This window comes from Bubalus bubalis, chromosome 18 (genome assembly GCF_019923935.1).
Source record: "Bubalus bubalis isolate 160015118507 breed Murrah chromosome 18, NDDB_SH_1, whole genome shotgun sequence".
Lineage (NCBI taxonomy): Eukaryota > Metazoa > Chordata > Mammalia > Artiodactyla > Bovidae > Bubalus > Bubalus bubalis.
Genome location: NC_059174.1, coordinates 20,569,114 through 20,585,239, shown reverse-complemented (window position 1 = coordinate 20,585,239; position 16,126 = coordinate 20,569,114). Strand labels below are relative to the sequence as shown.

Sequence of the window (16,126 nt, the reverse complement as noted above, 5' to 3'; positions counted from 1 at the left end):
TCTATGCTCCTTCTATGGCGTTTTAAAACTGAAGACTGGAAGAGAAGTGTTCCGATAAATACAAATCAAAAATCTTCCTGTAAAAGAAAATTCTCCTTTTTGTTTAAATAAAAGCCCTGGATATATATGCTTTGATGATCCTTATATAAAATGCTTTATTACAAAGAGTAACAACTTCCATAGAATCAGGTATTGCACTTGGCAATATACCAATAAGGAAATTTAAAAAAGCAAACCATACATTTGGCATCACTTGTTTTATATGTTGTGGCAGAAAGTAAATATGTGTAATGTTCACTTCTGGATTAATGTTGTGTATGCGCTCCACAAAATCGTCAGTATTTGATGAAGCATGTGGATAATGTAAGCGTTTGAGCTGTTTCACTAACATATCAATAAAGTGGCAATTTGTTATATAGCCAAATCTAATGTCGCTGGTGCTCCAACTAACAACAAAGACAGATGTTGCTAATTAAGTACGCATTAAAAAACTGTTAATACTGATACTCCATTAAAACCATATGATAATGAGACTTAAATCTTTAATCAGAATGATCAGCAAAACTTTATATATGGAAATCTGTGTTTAAGATGTTTTCATTTGAGAAATAAATATTTGGTCTATCTGTGTAGTGTTTTCATGTGACATAGTTCTTTTTCCCTCCAAGGAGAAATAAGATCTAGGAACAGAATATGAAGATATCTATATTTTGTTTCCTTTTAGCAGACATTCCATACACCAAGCCTTGGGGATGAGGAATTTGAAATACCCCCCATCACGCCGCCTCCAGAGTCGGATCCCGCCCTGGGCATGCCTGATGTCCTTCTGCCCTTTCAAGGCCTCAGCGATCCATTGCCTTCCCAGGGAAGTGAATTCACGCCCCAGTTTCCCCCTCAAAGCCTGGATCTTCCTTCCATAACAATCTCAAGAAATCTCGTGGAACAAGATGGCGTGCTTCATAGCAGCGGGTTGCATATGGTAGGCAGCAAATTTACTGCTTGAAAGTATTTTGCTTATCGTTTGAACTTCACAGGGTAAAGATCTGAGAGCCCATGTTCTGAAACATGCTCATGCCTGTCTACTGGTGGACATGTCTACTGGTGGACATGTCTACTGGTGAACATGCAGATTGTTCCTCCTGGTGCCATTTAAAGGCAGATAGTGGAGCAGTCCCTGGTGTTGGACAAGATGGCATTGGGTTGGTTGACTTGAAAAAGGAGGACCCCACAAGATCCTCTGGTTTGAACTGATTTTTTAAAGAAGTCTAACTCATTGGTTTGAAAGCAGCCAATTTTTCCTTGCTTTTAGTTTAACAAAGATATGTCCTTGAGTTGAAAGTTTGCCCAGGAGAGTTTTTTAAAAAGGGAGCCCTTACTAGGGCTCAGGCCTTTTGCATTTGTTGGATTAAAGCGTCATGTTTATGATATGTGATTTGCTCCTACCTGAAATAAAATATCAAACTGTGATACAGAGAAAGGGAAAAAGAATAATTGTTTATAACCAGCAGAGGAAAGTATAGAGCAGGTTATTTTGTGAAATATACCTAATTGTGTTATTTATTGTTGTAAACATCAAATAAGGCACTCCAGAGAGCCAAAATTACTAATGCAATAATTTTGGTTCTGTTTTTCTTGGTGTGCCATTATAGTTAGCAATCACCAGAGTAAATCTACTTAAATATTTTAAACTATTCTGCTGGGGCTGTTTTTTCCCTACCATAGTATATAAGGCATTGTGTGTCTATCTAGGTGAAGTACGAAGCAGACATTTTAAAACAAGATTAATAGTTTATAGGGCTTTTTTTTTTCCTTAAACCCTGATAAAATGAAATAGATGTGTTGGTATAACAAAAAACAAATCCTATTGCTTGTTTACATATTTCTCTGCGCATTATGACCATGCCAGTGATGTTTATTGGTTTCATTGTTAATTCCCCAGATAACAGCAGATGATTGCAAAATATGTAGTGGATTAGCAGTGCAAAGATTCAGTGTGCGCTCTGAAATATAAAATTACTTTCCCAAATAGGATTGCAGCAACATAATTTTCTTTGCCTGTGATCTTTTGTGTTTGAGCTGAACATCAGGGTTTTTATTTTTACTTTTTTGTCAGAAAAGAGTGCAAGGAACAGTCGGGAAATGGTCATTAAGTATTCATAAATGTTCCTCGCCATCTCAAATAATTGTTTCCTGTGGACTTTCTTGCGTTTCTGTCCCTTTGACACTGGAAGGGAGGGTTCTGTCCTCTGTTTCTCTACAATCAGCCTTGCAATGTTGTGCCTGGAAAATAATAAAAATAAAAAGGGTGTTTAGTTGCCAAGGGAGTTTGCCCAGGGTTCACCATTATTCATAGATGCTCAGCGAGGCTCATTTAAGTTAGGGAAATAGTTAAAAGACCATATAATGCATGCTAAAATGTGTGCTTTATTAAATTGGTAAATATTTATTAATAATATAAGAATCTGCCTTTAAATTAAACATCTGATGAATTACCTTGCCTTAAAGCTATAAAACTGTTATTGCTGCTATAAAAAAGTGTAAAGGAGGCATTTTGACTATGAAATTTCATTTCATGGTCAATTGAATTTACTATATTGGAAAGAACTAAAGATGGAATCATAAAATAATTATGATATTCACATACACTTAAAGAACAATGCTTTCACAGAGTGGCGTTGGGAGAGAAGACTCAATTTTTAATGCTTCTTTTGTAATGTATTGCTAATCACTCACGCAGTTGAATTATTTCATTGATTTTGAAAAGTAGAAGTCCTTTAGCTAAGTGCAAACGGTTGTCATGGTGTTTACGTGGACCTCATCACATTTATTGGTGCCTTTCTGAAGTTTTGCTGAACCTGAATGATATTTATTTTGGCTGGAAACAAACTAATCTTGTTGAAAATTCGAGTAGAATTTCACCTTGAAGAAATGTCATGGGATTTTAAATCACAAATGTTGGAAAAAATAAAATGTACCAGGACAGAATTACGATGAATACAACGTGTCGTTGGCTTTGTTCTATGTACTCCCTGACATGTTCACCTATAAACTGGGATTCAGAATCGCCAGAGGCATGGTTAAAAATAGGTTATGTCAAGGTTCTTCTATATTTCCCTCCGGGCACCGAGGTGGCTGGCGACATCGTAATGCTCCACAGCAGCTCCTTGGAGATTTCCCTCAGGAGGGTCACCAGAAAAATAATAAATAATACTTTATACATCAGGCATTCAGTTTCCCAGAGTGCACTGGCTGTTTCGTACCTTATGCAGCTAAGAAGTTTTATTATCCTAATGAGCATGGCTGTCGCTTAAGAATTGCTATGGTAAATTAAGACTATCATGTAGGAAGAAAAGCCAGCTTGTTTGTGTAGTATTGAACCAGCTTTTCTTCAGAGCCTCATTGGTTTTCCTTTAGAGAGTGACAGCTTGTCACATTACTGATTAACTGCATTTTGTTGGCAACATGTTTATCTTCTTTAAATTTCTGCCATTATATTTAAAAAAACAGAAAGCAGGAACAAAAAAGAAAAGGGGGGGGGTTAAAAAGAGTCTAATGATTAGCATTCCCATTTCAAAGTATGCAAATAATGCCCTGGTATTCAAAAGCAAATTGTTGAAAAAATTGAAATCTGATGCATTTGTGACTTCAAAGAACAACCTTGATTTGCTTGTTGTGGATATGTGTATTTTCAAACAGGATGTGGTTGGCAAGTCAAAATCAACAGTCATAGTTTGGTTAAAAATTCTTTTTACCTCTAAGCATTATTGTCAGTTCAGATGATCATCTGGAAATTATTTTAATCTACCAAAGATGGCAATCCTAAAAATCTACAACATGCGCTCCAAAGGGTTTCTTTTTTTTTTTTTAACACCTCTCTATAATCTGCCCAGCCTGCTGAGTAGCACTGACATCAGTAGTACATCAATTTCAGAAAGTGGATTATTTTTACTAGACAGCTATTGTGACATATTGGGTCAGTCATAAATGAAAGATATTCATGCAAGCATGCAATACTTGTAATGAAGTCTCACTCTGACCTTCTGTATGATTGATTCTGTAATTTAGTTTTCTCAGGCAGTGCCTGAAATGAAATGAAATCATGTTGAACAAGTTTTGAATACCCACAGTGCACCAGGAGAAGAAAAATCTGCAGCCCTAGAGGCTTGAGAGAGAGCAGCTGAACGATTTATCTCTATGCTATTATAGCCTTTGCCAGCATTCAACATTTCTTTTTTTTTTTTTTTTTCTTATTTGGCTTAAGTACTTAATTCTGCAGGTAGCTGTAAATGGGAAAATAAAATGCTGTTCAGATTTAAAATGACAGGACAGGAGTATGTGCAGGGGACTGATAAAATATCTTGAATAGAACTGACCTTTCATGTAGCTGAAAGTTACTGGGGGATTCATCCTCATAATTACCATATAGATTATTTTTATTTCTTTCCTGCAATGAAACATTTCAGAGAGCAGTAGTGCTGATTGAATGAAAATTGAACTTGTTAACATTCTTTTCAGCTTAGCCTGTTGTACATAACAGAAGGTTAGCTTTGATGAATTTCAAAATTCTCTTTGATATCCAAGAAACAGACAGTAAAATAATTGTCTCTAGTCTGATATTTTAGATGCCCCCCCAAAGAGAATTTATAAAACACACTGATAATTCACATACTTTTTCTTTGTGCATTATATTTCATGTTTGAAGGACCAACGTTTTCTGTTTGATATTTGCTTTGGACCTAATTGTGACAGCATATATTTATAGAAAATACTCCTGGTGCTCTGGTAATATCAAACATAGTATTAGAAAATTGAAAATGATGGAAGTAAGGGAGGTAAATTTGAGTATGGTAGTCTCTGTACCTGTTAAAGAAAGAGAATAAGAGAGAGAAAAAAGTCCTATAGAAGATATGCACACAGAGAAGAAAAAGTAGCAGCTTTTAAAATATTCATAAAGCTCTTAAGACATAGTCCAGGCAGACATCATTTTTGATCAGAAAAATCGAAGTGTGTCAAAATAACGCTAAAATTACCAGGCTTCTTTTAGAAATTTTTATTTTTCATATAGTTATTTAGTATGGGTCTAATTCTGGATTATTTTTATTTTCACAAAATAACTTTCATGCCATTTTTGTACTTCCCCAAATCTTAAAAGAGAAATAGCCGACTTTCAATTAATACATTGTTTTAGCAATGTTGCTTAATGTGTTACAGATAAAACAGTTATTTCATGGGTCATTAATGTGTTTAATGCGTGGAACGTTCTATTAAAACAAGCCCTTATTATTGTTATGGACATGTTCATTGCTATTGTCAATAGAAGCGGCAAAGCTAAATTCCGCTGGACGATCACCATTTAGCCATTGGAGGGGACCAACAATTTCTCATACAAATTGAACGATTACTTCAATAATGTTTATTTTTGGTCAAGTATGGTCGAAACATTTTCTTATTGTAAGTTAACAGTAGAAAAGGCATGTCTTACATAAGCAAAATGACTCACTTTGAATGCAGTGGGACCCATCTCTTAAAAGTCCAACTTATAAAATTGAAACCATATTAACTCTAGCACACATTTACTGAGCACCTACTAAGTGTTATATATTCTTAATCATTAGAGACTGATCACTTAGAAATTGAGTTTTTGGTTAGCAGTGTCTCTTCCATGTAATACCAAAAATGCAGAGTCTGATGACTGCTTCATAGAGGCATGTTGTTCGGAGTCAACTTTAATTTAGCTGTTACTACACCTTGACAATTGTCTGCTCAAAATACCAAGGCCACAGACATTTGACAAGCTGCCTTTCTTGGTAGAGCAAATAGCCTTTTACCACGCATAGCTCTACGTATCTACTGAGCCTGAACATCAGAGTGTTCTCTTTAAGGCTGAGTTAACTTTAGGATCATGTTTTTGTTTTTAAAAGGATCATGTATTGAAGGAGGGGAATGTTCCAAATTTCTACTAAACCCAATTAGCTGTTGTGAAGGGCAACCTGTGATGACTTGGCTGGTTTATCACATTCAAAGGAACATGTTATTAAAAAGTTAGCCTATGATTTATTTCACTGTGTCTCATTTGAACATATAATCTACAGTTATAAGCTTTTATACCATTAGCAGTACTTCCCTGTGGGTTAGGGGCAGTAGACAGACCATTTTACACATTTTTATTTATGTATTTATTTTAGTTTTGGTCGCGCTGAGTCCTTGTTGCGGCTCATGGGCTTTCTCCAGTTTCGCAGAGAGCAGGGTCTGCTCTTTAGTTGAGGTGTGCCGGCTTCTCATTGCAGTGGCCTCACTTGTTGCGGAGCGTGGGCTCTAGGGTGTGTGGACTTCCGTAGTTTCAGCGCATGGGCTTAGCTGCCCTGTGGCACGTGGGATCTTCCCGCACCCGGGATTGAACTGCACTTGCTTGCATTGCAGCGTGAATTCTTAACCACTGAACCACCAGTGTGTGCGCGTGCTCAGTCGTGTCCGACTGTGACCCCATGGACTGGAGCCCACCAGGCTCCTCTGTCCATGAGATTTCCCGGGCAAGAATACTGGAGTGGGTTGCCATTTCCTCCTCCAGGGGATCTTCCTGATCCAGGGATCGAACTCACGACTTCTGCATCTCCTGCATTGGCAGGCGGATTCTTTACCACTGCACCACCTGGGAGGCTCCCTGGACCACCGGGAAGGCTCTCAAACAGTTTTTGGAGGATGAGAGTTACTCCTGTACTGTTGCCCACTTTCTTGTATTCACAGCCCTCGTTGCCCTTAGGAGGCAGCCTTCTTGGCTTGTTTAAGGCCTGTCCTCCCCTCCTTGCCTGTCTTGTTTTCTACTACTTCATCCTGAGACCTAGAAGTGTCTGGGCTGAAACACGCGAGGCTCTCAATAAATATTTTGTTGAATGTATGAATGAATGAAAGGATCATGAGAGAACATTTATTGGTTATTAAGAGTGTACATTGAATACTAAATCAAAATGGAGGGGAAGGGGATTTAAAACATCAACAGCTGTAAAAATAGAATTAATCTTTAAAATTTTAATTTAGGATCAAATAAAATCAATATAGAGCTGACTGCTTGGTAAAACAAAGGGAGTTAGAGGGTGTATGAGAAAATACCATTGTTTTATCATAAACTCTTAAAATTTTTATTTTGCTGAGAAGCTATTAATTATCTTTGGGGAAGACTGTTTTTCACAAAACTTTCATGTGTAGGTATGTTTGATTATAACCCTGAGAGTAGTTATTAAGTAAAAATTATCTATTTCAGTGTAGATATTTTGATGAATATAAAGTTTATGGTATGTAGGTCTGTAATTATCATTGGTATGCATCTGGCACAACTTTATTTGTTTGAGGTTCTGTTTGGGTTAGGAATACATTAGTTATGCCTAAGTATCGATTAATTGCTTACCTGCAAATAAAATTTTAACATTGCTCTAGAATATAAATAATTGAGCTTAAAATTATTGGATTTCCTATTTGTAGTTCTCTGATATTTATAAATACAAAGCAATTTTTATTACTGATAATTGTTTAATTGCTCCATTTCTTAAGAAATATTGATTAAAATAACACATTGTGAAAATTTATTTAGTCACGCTCGCTAATATGTTTGGGCTGTTTGCTTCTTAATTAGATGTTCTCCTTTATTATGAAAACCTAAGGTTGAATTGTTACAGAGAATATTGTTTGTAAATGCAGATGGTAGATGCATTAAATACATTTGCATCTTAGATTTTTAAAATTCCTTTTGATAAAATCCTTTGGCTTACTTTCAAAGATGGAAGTAAGCACCGTTGTACTGAGTACCAATCAATAGAATAATGTGTGGTACTTAAAATTATAAAATCTATTTGAATATATTTTACTTTGTAAAAGAAACAAGAAAGCAATACAGGAGGATGTATGATTATGTATCACCAAGCATGTATCACAGAGATAAATGTCAGGCATGGGAAGGAAAGAGAAATGTACTCAGAGAGGACTTCGTGGAAGGACTGGTCCTTGTCCTGAAAGTAGGAGTGGAAAAAATGTGAATGTGTAAAGGAAGTAGAGTTTTCTTGGCTAAGGTAGTAAGAACAAACTGTTTCCATTCCCCTCCCCATCCCCTCAAACCCCAGATATCTTCTAGGAAGTACAGACATGGTAATATGCGATCGTGATTTACACAGTAGGGACATTTTTCAACTTTTCATCCTCTTTCAGTCTTGATTAAATCAAGAAAGCAGTCTCAGTTTGAGGCTAATTAGCCTTTCACATCTCTCTTTCATCCTTTTTCAAAAGGAGAAAGCAGAACTCTGGCCCCAAATCTTAGGTAGATCCCCATATTTAGATGGACTGTGTTATTATTTGCTTTACTTGGTATTTACCTGGCATTGCAACGATCATGGTGATTCCAGTTTCTAATTTATGCTAGTGAGCTAAAGTTTCCTTTTTAATATAAAATTATTCAGATTTTTAGTCATTTGCTCCAATGATTAACGTTCATTAATAGAATGGATTTCAGGCAAGTGAAGAAAACAAGGAACCGCTACCCAAAACATCCATTTCTTGGTTTCCTTTTTAAAAAAACAAACGACAAAGAGGCTCCTTCATCAGGTGGAAAGAGGAGCAAGTCTCAGCTAAGCACTCTGCCCATGAAGACACAGACAAACCATCAAGGCATCATTGCCCAAAGACTTTGTCGAATGGTATTTATAGGCAAGTAGAAGGCAGTGTGCTTCCTGTTCGAAGTCTGTGACCTGCCCATTCTGAATAATCTTCTCTGGTTGCAAATGCTTGAGTACTCTTCAAATCATGCTACCATATGACTCAGCAGTCCCACTCCTGGGCATATACCCGGAGAAAACCAAAATTCAAAAAGATACATGCACCCCATGTTCCTTGCAGCATTATTTACAATAGCCAGGACATGGAAGCATGTCCATCAACAGAGGAACGGCTGAAGATGTTATACATATATACAATGAGATACTACTCAGCCATAAAAAGGAACAAAATTGTGCCATTTGTAGAGATGTGGATGGACCTAGAAACTGTCATACAGAGTGAAGTCAGAAAGAGAAAGACAAATATCTTATATTAACACATATGTGTGGAATCTAGAAAAATAGTACAGGTGAGCTTATTTGCAAAGCAGAAATAGAGACACAGACATAGAGAACAAACGTATGGATACCAAGGAGGGGAGGGACTGTGTGGGATGGATTGGGATTGACATATATACACTATTATATACAAAATAGATAACTAATGAGAATCAAAAAATGAAATAAAAGAGCCTGGGCTTTTAGGAGCTATCATATATATTTGATTGATTTACAGTTTAATTTTTATTAGAAAATTAAAATTTATGGCTTTCCTGATAGCTCAGTTGGTAAAGAATCCACCTGTAATTCAGGAGACCCTGGTTCAATTCCTGGGCTGGGAAGATCCACTGGAGAAGGGATAGGCTACCCATTCCAATATTCTTGGGCTTCCCTTGTGGCTCCTCTGGTAAAGAATCTGCCTGCAATGCGGGAGACATGGGTTTGATCCCTGGGTTGGGAAGATCCCCTGGAGAAGGGAAAGTCTACCCACTCCAGGTATTTTGACCTAGAGAATTCCATGGACTGTATAGTCCATGGGGTAGCAAAGAATTGGACACAAGTGGGAGTCTTTCACTTCACTTTTTATTAGAAAGTAAATTAAAAATTGCTTCATTCTACACAAAATAAAAAAGTTCATACCAATTAAAAAAATAAGTTGAGGTGTTAGGCTCTTTATAGTATTTATAATTAAATCCAAGTTGTCCACAATTGATGGGTTGTCCATGAAGTAAAATCAGTTAATATTTATTGGGATGAATGACGTCATTAAATAGGTACCAAGCTTTTAAACTTTCAATGGCTTGTCTCTCCACTGTGAATAAAAACCAGAATGGATTATAGACCCATTACTTATGGTCATTACTTGTTCTCCAGCTTCACAGCAAGCCTTGCTTTTCCTGGGCAGTGACATAGACCTCTTCTTTACTTATCCATCATGTGCTTCCTTAGGGCTTCCTAGGTGTCACTAGTGGTAAAGAACCTGCCTGCCAATGCAGGAGATTTAAGAGACGTGGGTTTGATCCCTGAGATGGGAAGATCCCTTGGAGGAGGGCATGGAAACCCATTCCAGCGTTCTCGCCTGGAGAATCCTTTGGACAGAGGAGCCTGGTGGGCTGTAGTCCATAGGGTTGGATGCGACTTAGTGAGCACACACACACATGTGCTCCCTTATGCCATGGGACTTTGACATGTTCTTCTTCTCTGCATACAATGCTCTTCCCTCTTTTCTAGCTCTGTTAGCTTCCACTCATCCTTTACAACTCAGCCCAGTGGGTCACCTCTGCAGGGGAGCATCCCCCAGTTTTCCCACCTCGCCTGATTTGGCTCATCTCCATCTTTCCCAAACCCACTGCACTTCTCTGTTCGCCTTGCCTACCCCGCTCCCGCCTCTCCTGGCCTCCTCATTTCTCAAGCATGACAAGCCTTCTCCCATCTCAGACTTTGCACATGCTCTTCCCTCTGGCTGGAACATACTTTCTCCCCATTTCCTGATGGACTTCTTCTTACTCTTCAGGTATCAGCTCAAAAGTCACCTTCGAGAGGCTTTTCCTACTAACCGAATCAAATACAGCTACCCTCTCCTGAATAAATTTTTTTTTTTTTTTGCATAGCCTTTTTATTTTTCCACAATATTTATCACAGTTTGAATCTTTTTTATGCACATATGTTCTGTTTTTACAGACAAAACCTAATTTTGGACACCCACTTCTCTTCCCCCACAAGAAGATGATTTCTGTTATACTTCTCTAATAAAATCATTTTCAAATGGGGCATTGCAGATTTTGTCCATCAGGGAATTTTGCTGTGTCTGGAGACAGTTGAATGTCACAGCTTGGTGGGGAGGGGAGGTTACTGGCACCCAGTGGATAGAGACCAGAGATGCTATTAAGCATTTACAATGCTCAAGATGCATTGCAAGCAAAGGATTTGATGCATCTGCCCAACAAAGAATTATCTAGTCCAAAATGTCAATACTGCTGAGGTTGACAAACTCTTATCTAATATTATCAGTTAGAAGACAAAGTGAGATAAGAAGAAAGAAGGAGTTGCTTTCCAATGATGAACAATTTAGGAAACGATACAAGTGAACTCTCCATATAAAACATAATTGTATGAAGAGTCAAAAAGGCTACCAGCATTCAGTCCTTCTTGTTGGATGTGATAATAGAATCTCTTATAACCCAGTAGTTGCTTTGTCTTTCAGTGATCATTGGTAAATCTTTCAATGCTTAATGTTAATAAGCAAGATTAATGATTTACAAAAACACATTAAATTTCTTAGGGCTATATCCATGGTTATACATTTCCATCTCATGTCATTGGTTGAGGTGGTGGTGGTGGTGGGTTAGTTGCTAATTCACGTCTGACTCTTTTGCAACCCCATGGACTGTAGCCTACCAGACTCCTCTGTCCATTGGACTTCCCAGGCAAAAATACTGGAGTGAGTTGCCGTTTCTTTCTCCAGGGGATCTTCCCAACCCAGGAATCGAACCCACATCTCCTGCATTGCAGGCAGATTCTTTACTGACTGAACCATCAGGGAAGCCCTGTAGTGTCGTTACTACTAGGAAAAGTGGTGAGCTCTTTTGGAGGACTATAGATGAATTATTCTTGCCTACACTTTTTTATAGTATTAATAAATTCATTAGTCCATTCTAAATTCTGTCTAAATAGAGTCATGTTTAAAAGAATCACATGGTAATTTTCTAGTTTTGAAAGATATGAGCATTGGTATACTGGCGTCGCTGGCCTGCCACATCGTACGTGCTCAATAAATGCTTTTCAACTGAGCTGACATCTTTTTCTTCTTAAGTGGAAATCCTAAGATCACAGGAGGTTTTTTTTAAGGTTACTTTTTGAAATAGAAAATGATTGGAGCTGTTAAGGATCACCAGGTTCCCCAAGGAGGTTGTTAATAATTGGTGACCCTAAAGGAACTTGATTCTCTAAAGAGATACTTTCACCATTAATCTTCTTATACTATAATCCTCACACATAGGAAGTTACTATCAGATAACAATGGACCATGGTAGATGCTAGCACATTTGGTTGCATTGATTATGTGGTTCACAGGTTACCTGACAATATTTTGGAGGTCCTTGGTGTATGGTCCTGTGGGAGATAAGAAAGGTGGGCCAGCATTTTTTGGATTTGAAGACCACGTGGATGGCTCTAAGTTTTGGCAAGATCTTGGCCCCACCACCACCAGTGTGCTTCAGGAGTGGTTTTCACACTGTCCCCAATTCAGAAACCACCCCCCCACTTTTTTCTTTTTGAGAAATGAGTCTCAATTTATATAAAACAAATAAAAATGGAGTTGCTTTTGTTAAAGGAGGGTGGTGATGGTACAGAGTTCAGAGCCCCTTCATCTCCCACTCAGTCAGTACAAGCTCCCAGCTGCGGTGCCACCATGGCGCCTTTGTGCTGTTCTTGTTCAGTTGCTAAGTCAAGTCTGACTCTTTTGCCACCCCATGGACTGTAGCCCGCCAGGCTCCTCTGTCCATGGGACTTAAAGAACGGTTTCTCCATCAACCAATCACCCCAGCTACCTCTGTGGCTTAGGGGATCCTTCTTATCCAAGAATAGGTACAATAGTATCTAACTCAGGAAGTTATTTAGAGGATTGGATTGGAAAGTGCACACTAAGCTTAGCACAGGTCCCAGATCCAAAGAAACACACCGTCGATGTTCCTCGTTCATGAACCTTGGCTGTTGGTTAACAGGAACTCTTAGGCAACTTGGTCCATCATAAATGCATAAATTGCAGGTGGAGTTCAGGAAGAGTGGACAAAGCCAAAAATCTAACCCCATGGCCTTCTGTGTGACCATGAGATTCCTCTGAAATATTGTACATCTGGGATGCACCTGTCAAGTATCTGTACGTGCTGATGTTCATGGGCATGGGAGTAAAGAAAGCAAAGTGGCTTCTTGGTTAATGAGAAGGCTGTGTAAATTATATCCTCATATTTCGTGGCCATGCCAGTTAACTGATTATTTTACCATTGGAATTAAAATACTCTGGAGTTGCCTGCAGATATTTTAAAATAGTTAGGTCCTTTCAGACTTCTTTAAATCTTTGAAAAGCCTCTGAAAGATGTATTTGGAGACTAAAGTTAAGAAAAAGATAGCATAATTCCCAGTTGTGGCGGGCTGAAAAACATCAGTAAGCAATGATAGAATTTTAAAAGAACATCGAAGAGTGGACAGTCTCCTCAGATTTTTGAAGAGAAATAGCTAAATGTGTGAAGAGTACCAATGAAAGGAAATTAAGACACACTGATAACGTGAAATCCATTTTTGTGATACCAGACTGCAGAAGGACTCCTACAAGGAGAATGTAGTATTTTCAGAGTGTATTGTTAGTGAGACAAAAAGAATTGGGGTTGCTCTGAAATGTGGAGCACCTTTTTCCAGGATTCCATAGGAATTTGATAACTCAAAAATTATTAATGGAAAATATGTATATTTTCTATGAAACCCTGGCAATTAGCCACAGACTCTTTTAAGTGTTTTTGTCTCTTGATTTTAGATTTTCCTAACTATAGTGTTTTGGAGAAGGAAATGGCAACCCACTCCAGTGTTCTTGACTGGAGAGTCCCAGGGACAGCGGAGCCTGGTGGGCTGCCGTCTATGGGGTCGCACAGAGTCGGACACGACTGAAGAGACTTAGCAGCAGCAGCAACTATAGTGTTTTAGTTTCTGTTTGTTTTGTTTTTTGTTTTTGTGAATGGGAAAAGTTAAGATGCTCCCCTCCTTACCCCTCCAATCCAGTATAATGTAACTACTGTTTACACTTTTTAAAAATATTTATTTATTTGGTTGCCTCCAGGCTTAGTCACAGTGTATGGGATCTTCCTTTGCTGCAAGCAGGCTTCTCTCTAGTTGTGATGCAACTATGTGGAATCTTAGTTCCTTGACCAGGGATCAAACCTACATCCCCTGCATTGGAAGGTGGATTCTTATCTACTGGATCACCATGGAAGTCCCTAAACTTAAAAAAAAAAAACGGGGGGGGGGCTATACTCCATAACTGCTTTGCAACCTGGTTTTTCACTTGCTGCTGCTGCTGCTAAGTTGCTTCAGTTGTGTCTGCCTCTGTGCGACCCTATAGAAGGCAGCCCACCAGGCTCCCCCGTCCCTGGGATTCTCTAGGCAAGGACACTGGAGTGGGTTGCCATTTCCTTCTCCAATGCATGAAAGTGAAAAGTGAAAGTGAAGTCACTCAGTCGTGTCCGACTCTTCGCGACCCCATGGACTGCAGCCCACCAGGCTCCTCCATCCATGGGATTTTCCAGGCAAGAGTACTGGAGTGGGGTGTCATCACCTTCTCCATTTCACTTGCTAGATCTTGCATATCATTCTAGATTAGTGGCTCTCTAGAACTGGAAGCAAGTTTGCCCTCCATGGGGCAATGTCTGGAGACATTTTTGATTGTCATGACTGGTGAAGGAAAGGAGGCTGCTATTGGCATCTCCAAGTTTGATTCCTGGGTTGGGAAGATCCCCTGGAGAAGGGAATGGCAACCCACTCCAGTATTCTTGCCTGGAGAATTCCATGGACAGAGGAGCCTGGTGGGCTACAGTTCAAGTGGTCACAAAGAGTTGGATACGGCTGAGCGACTAACACACACACACACAGGGAGAGACCAGGGTTACTGTTAACAACCTACAATGCAAAGGACAGCCACCACAGCAAAGAATTATCTCGTCCAGAATGTCATTAGAGCCAAAACGAAGACACTCTTCTCTAGGTCAATACACATAAATCTAATTCATTATTTTAAAAAGCTTCATAATACTTTGTAGCATGATCGATCATAATTTATTCAACTAGTTTCCTATTGATAGCTCTTGGCTTCTGAATTAGTGGCATGATAATATTTACAATTCATTTGTTTCTTTAAAGAGCAAAATAAGCTTTATGAGAAATATTGAAAAGAAGAATTCATAGGGTTATGTATAAAATTAGATTCTGGGTCACTGTGAGTCAAGAGAATTTGGTTTCAAGAAAATCGCAGGCTCATTCTAAATGACAAGTCTTAAATGAAGTCATTTGAAAAGCATGTCTTCATTTTTGTATTCTTTGGAATGAGAAGAAGAAGCAAATCTAAATCCTTTTCTATGCCTCCCCAACACAGAGAAGGCTACTTTTGAAGTGTCGGCAGTAATTTTCAGAGGAGCTAATTCTGAAGGTCTCTACCTCCTCCTGATACATATTTTAAACAATTCATTAATACATTAAATCAGGATGGGTTAAGCAAAAGAAAACAAAGCAAGTTTAAGATGAAAAAAAGTGATATCCAACCCTAAAGATATGAAATGGCTTCCAGATGCCATTGACAGTGTAATTCTGAATTGGAATGATCCTCTGGTTAACCACAGAGGGTTTTACAGAGAGGGTGCCCTGAAGCAAACAGATGCTTGCTCCGCGTTTCTCTAGCCCATCCTTGCTACATGGCGTATGCATGCCTGGGAGGATAAAATAGAGAACAGCTTCTCCCCGTTTTGCAGAGCTGGAGAAAGGATAATTGAACCAGCTCTGTGTGGAAGAAGGATGGCCAGTGAGTTGGTGAGCCTGAAAGGCTTAGACCTCGGCGTCACCCCTTTCCTTGACATCAGTTTCCTCAGTAAGGAGCAAGAGGTAGAGATTTGTCTTCCCTTTGCTAATAGTCCTTTATTTTCACTTAGTTAAGTCATCCAGCAATAGGTCTAGGCTTCCCTGGTGGCCCAGTGGTAAAGAAATCTGCCTCCCGATGCAGGAGATCCCTGGGCAGGAAGATCCCTTGAAGGAGGAAATGGCAACCCAGTCCAGTATTCTTGCCTGAAAAATCCCATGGACAGAGGAGCCTGGTGGGCTAGTTCGTGAGACTGCCAAGAGTCAGACGTGACAGCATGCACGCACACTCACACAAGACAGTTCTGCAGTGTAATAGTTGAGGCTGGATAATTTGGGCTTTGGGCTTTTGACCTTTCAACTTTTCAGCATGAGTCCTTCTAGTTAATAAATTAATAGAGACCATTATCCTGCAATAAATCAGATCTAACAAA

At 38.8% G+C, this 16,126-nt stretch overlaps 1 protein-coding gene across 6 annotated transcripts in view; it reads left to right on the top strand.

Annotated features, from left to right (window-relative positions):
* The window catches only part of TOX3 (TOX high mobility group box family member 3), a 121,812-nt gene that overhangs the window by 91,745 nt on the left and 13,941 nt on the right, over positions 1 to 16,126 (top strand). For 3 of the 6 annotated variants that reach the window (XM_025268655.3, XM_044931844.2, XM_044931845.2), the window contains exon 3: positions 728 to 979. In XM_025268655.3, coding sequence (XP_025124440.2) covers positions 728 to 979 — 252 coding nt within the window. Of the gene's footprint in view, positions 1 to 724; positions 980 to 16,126 lie in introns of all 6 variants that reach the window. The other 3 variants (XM_025268654.3, XM_044931842.2, XM_044931843.2) reach the window with 1 other exon arrangement.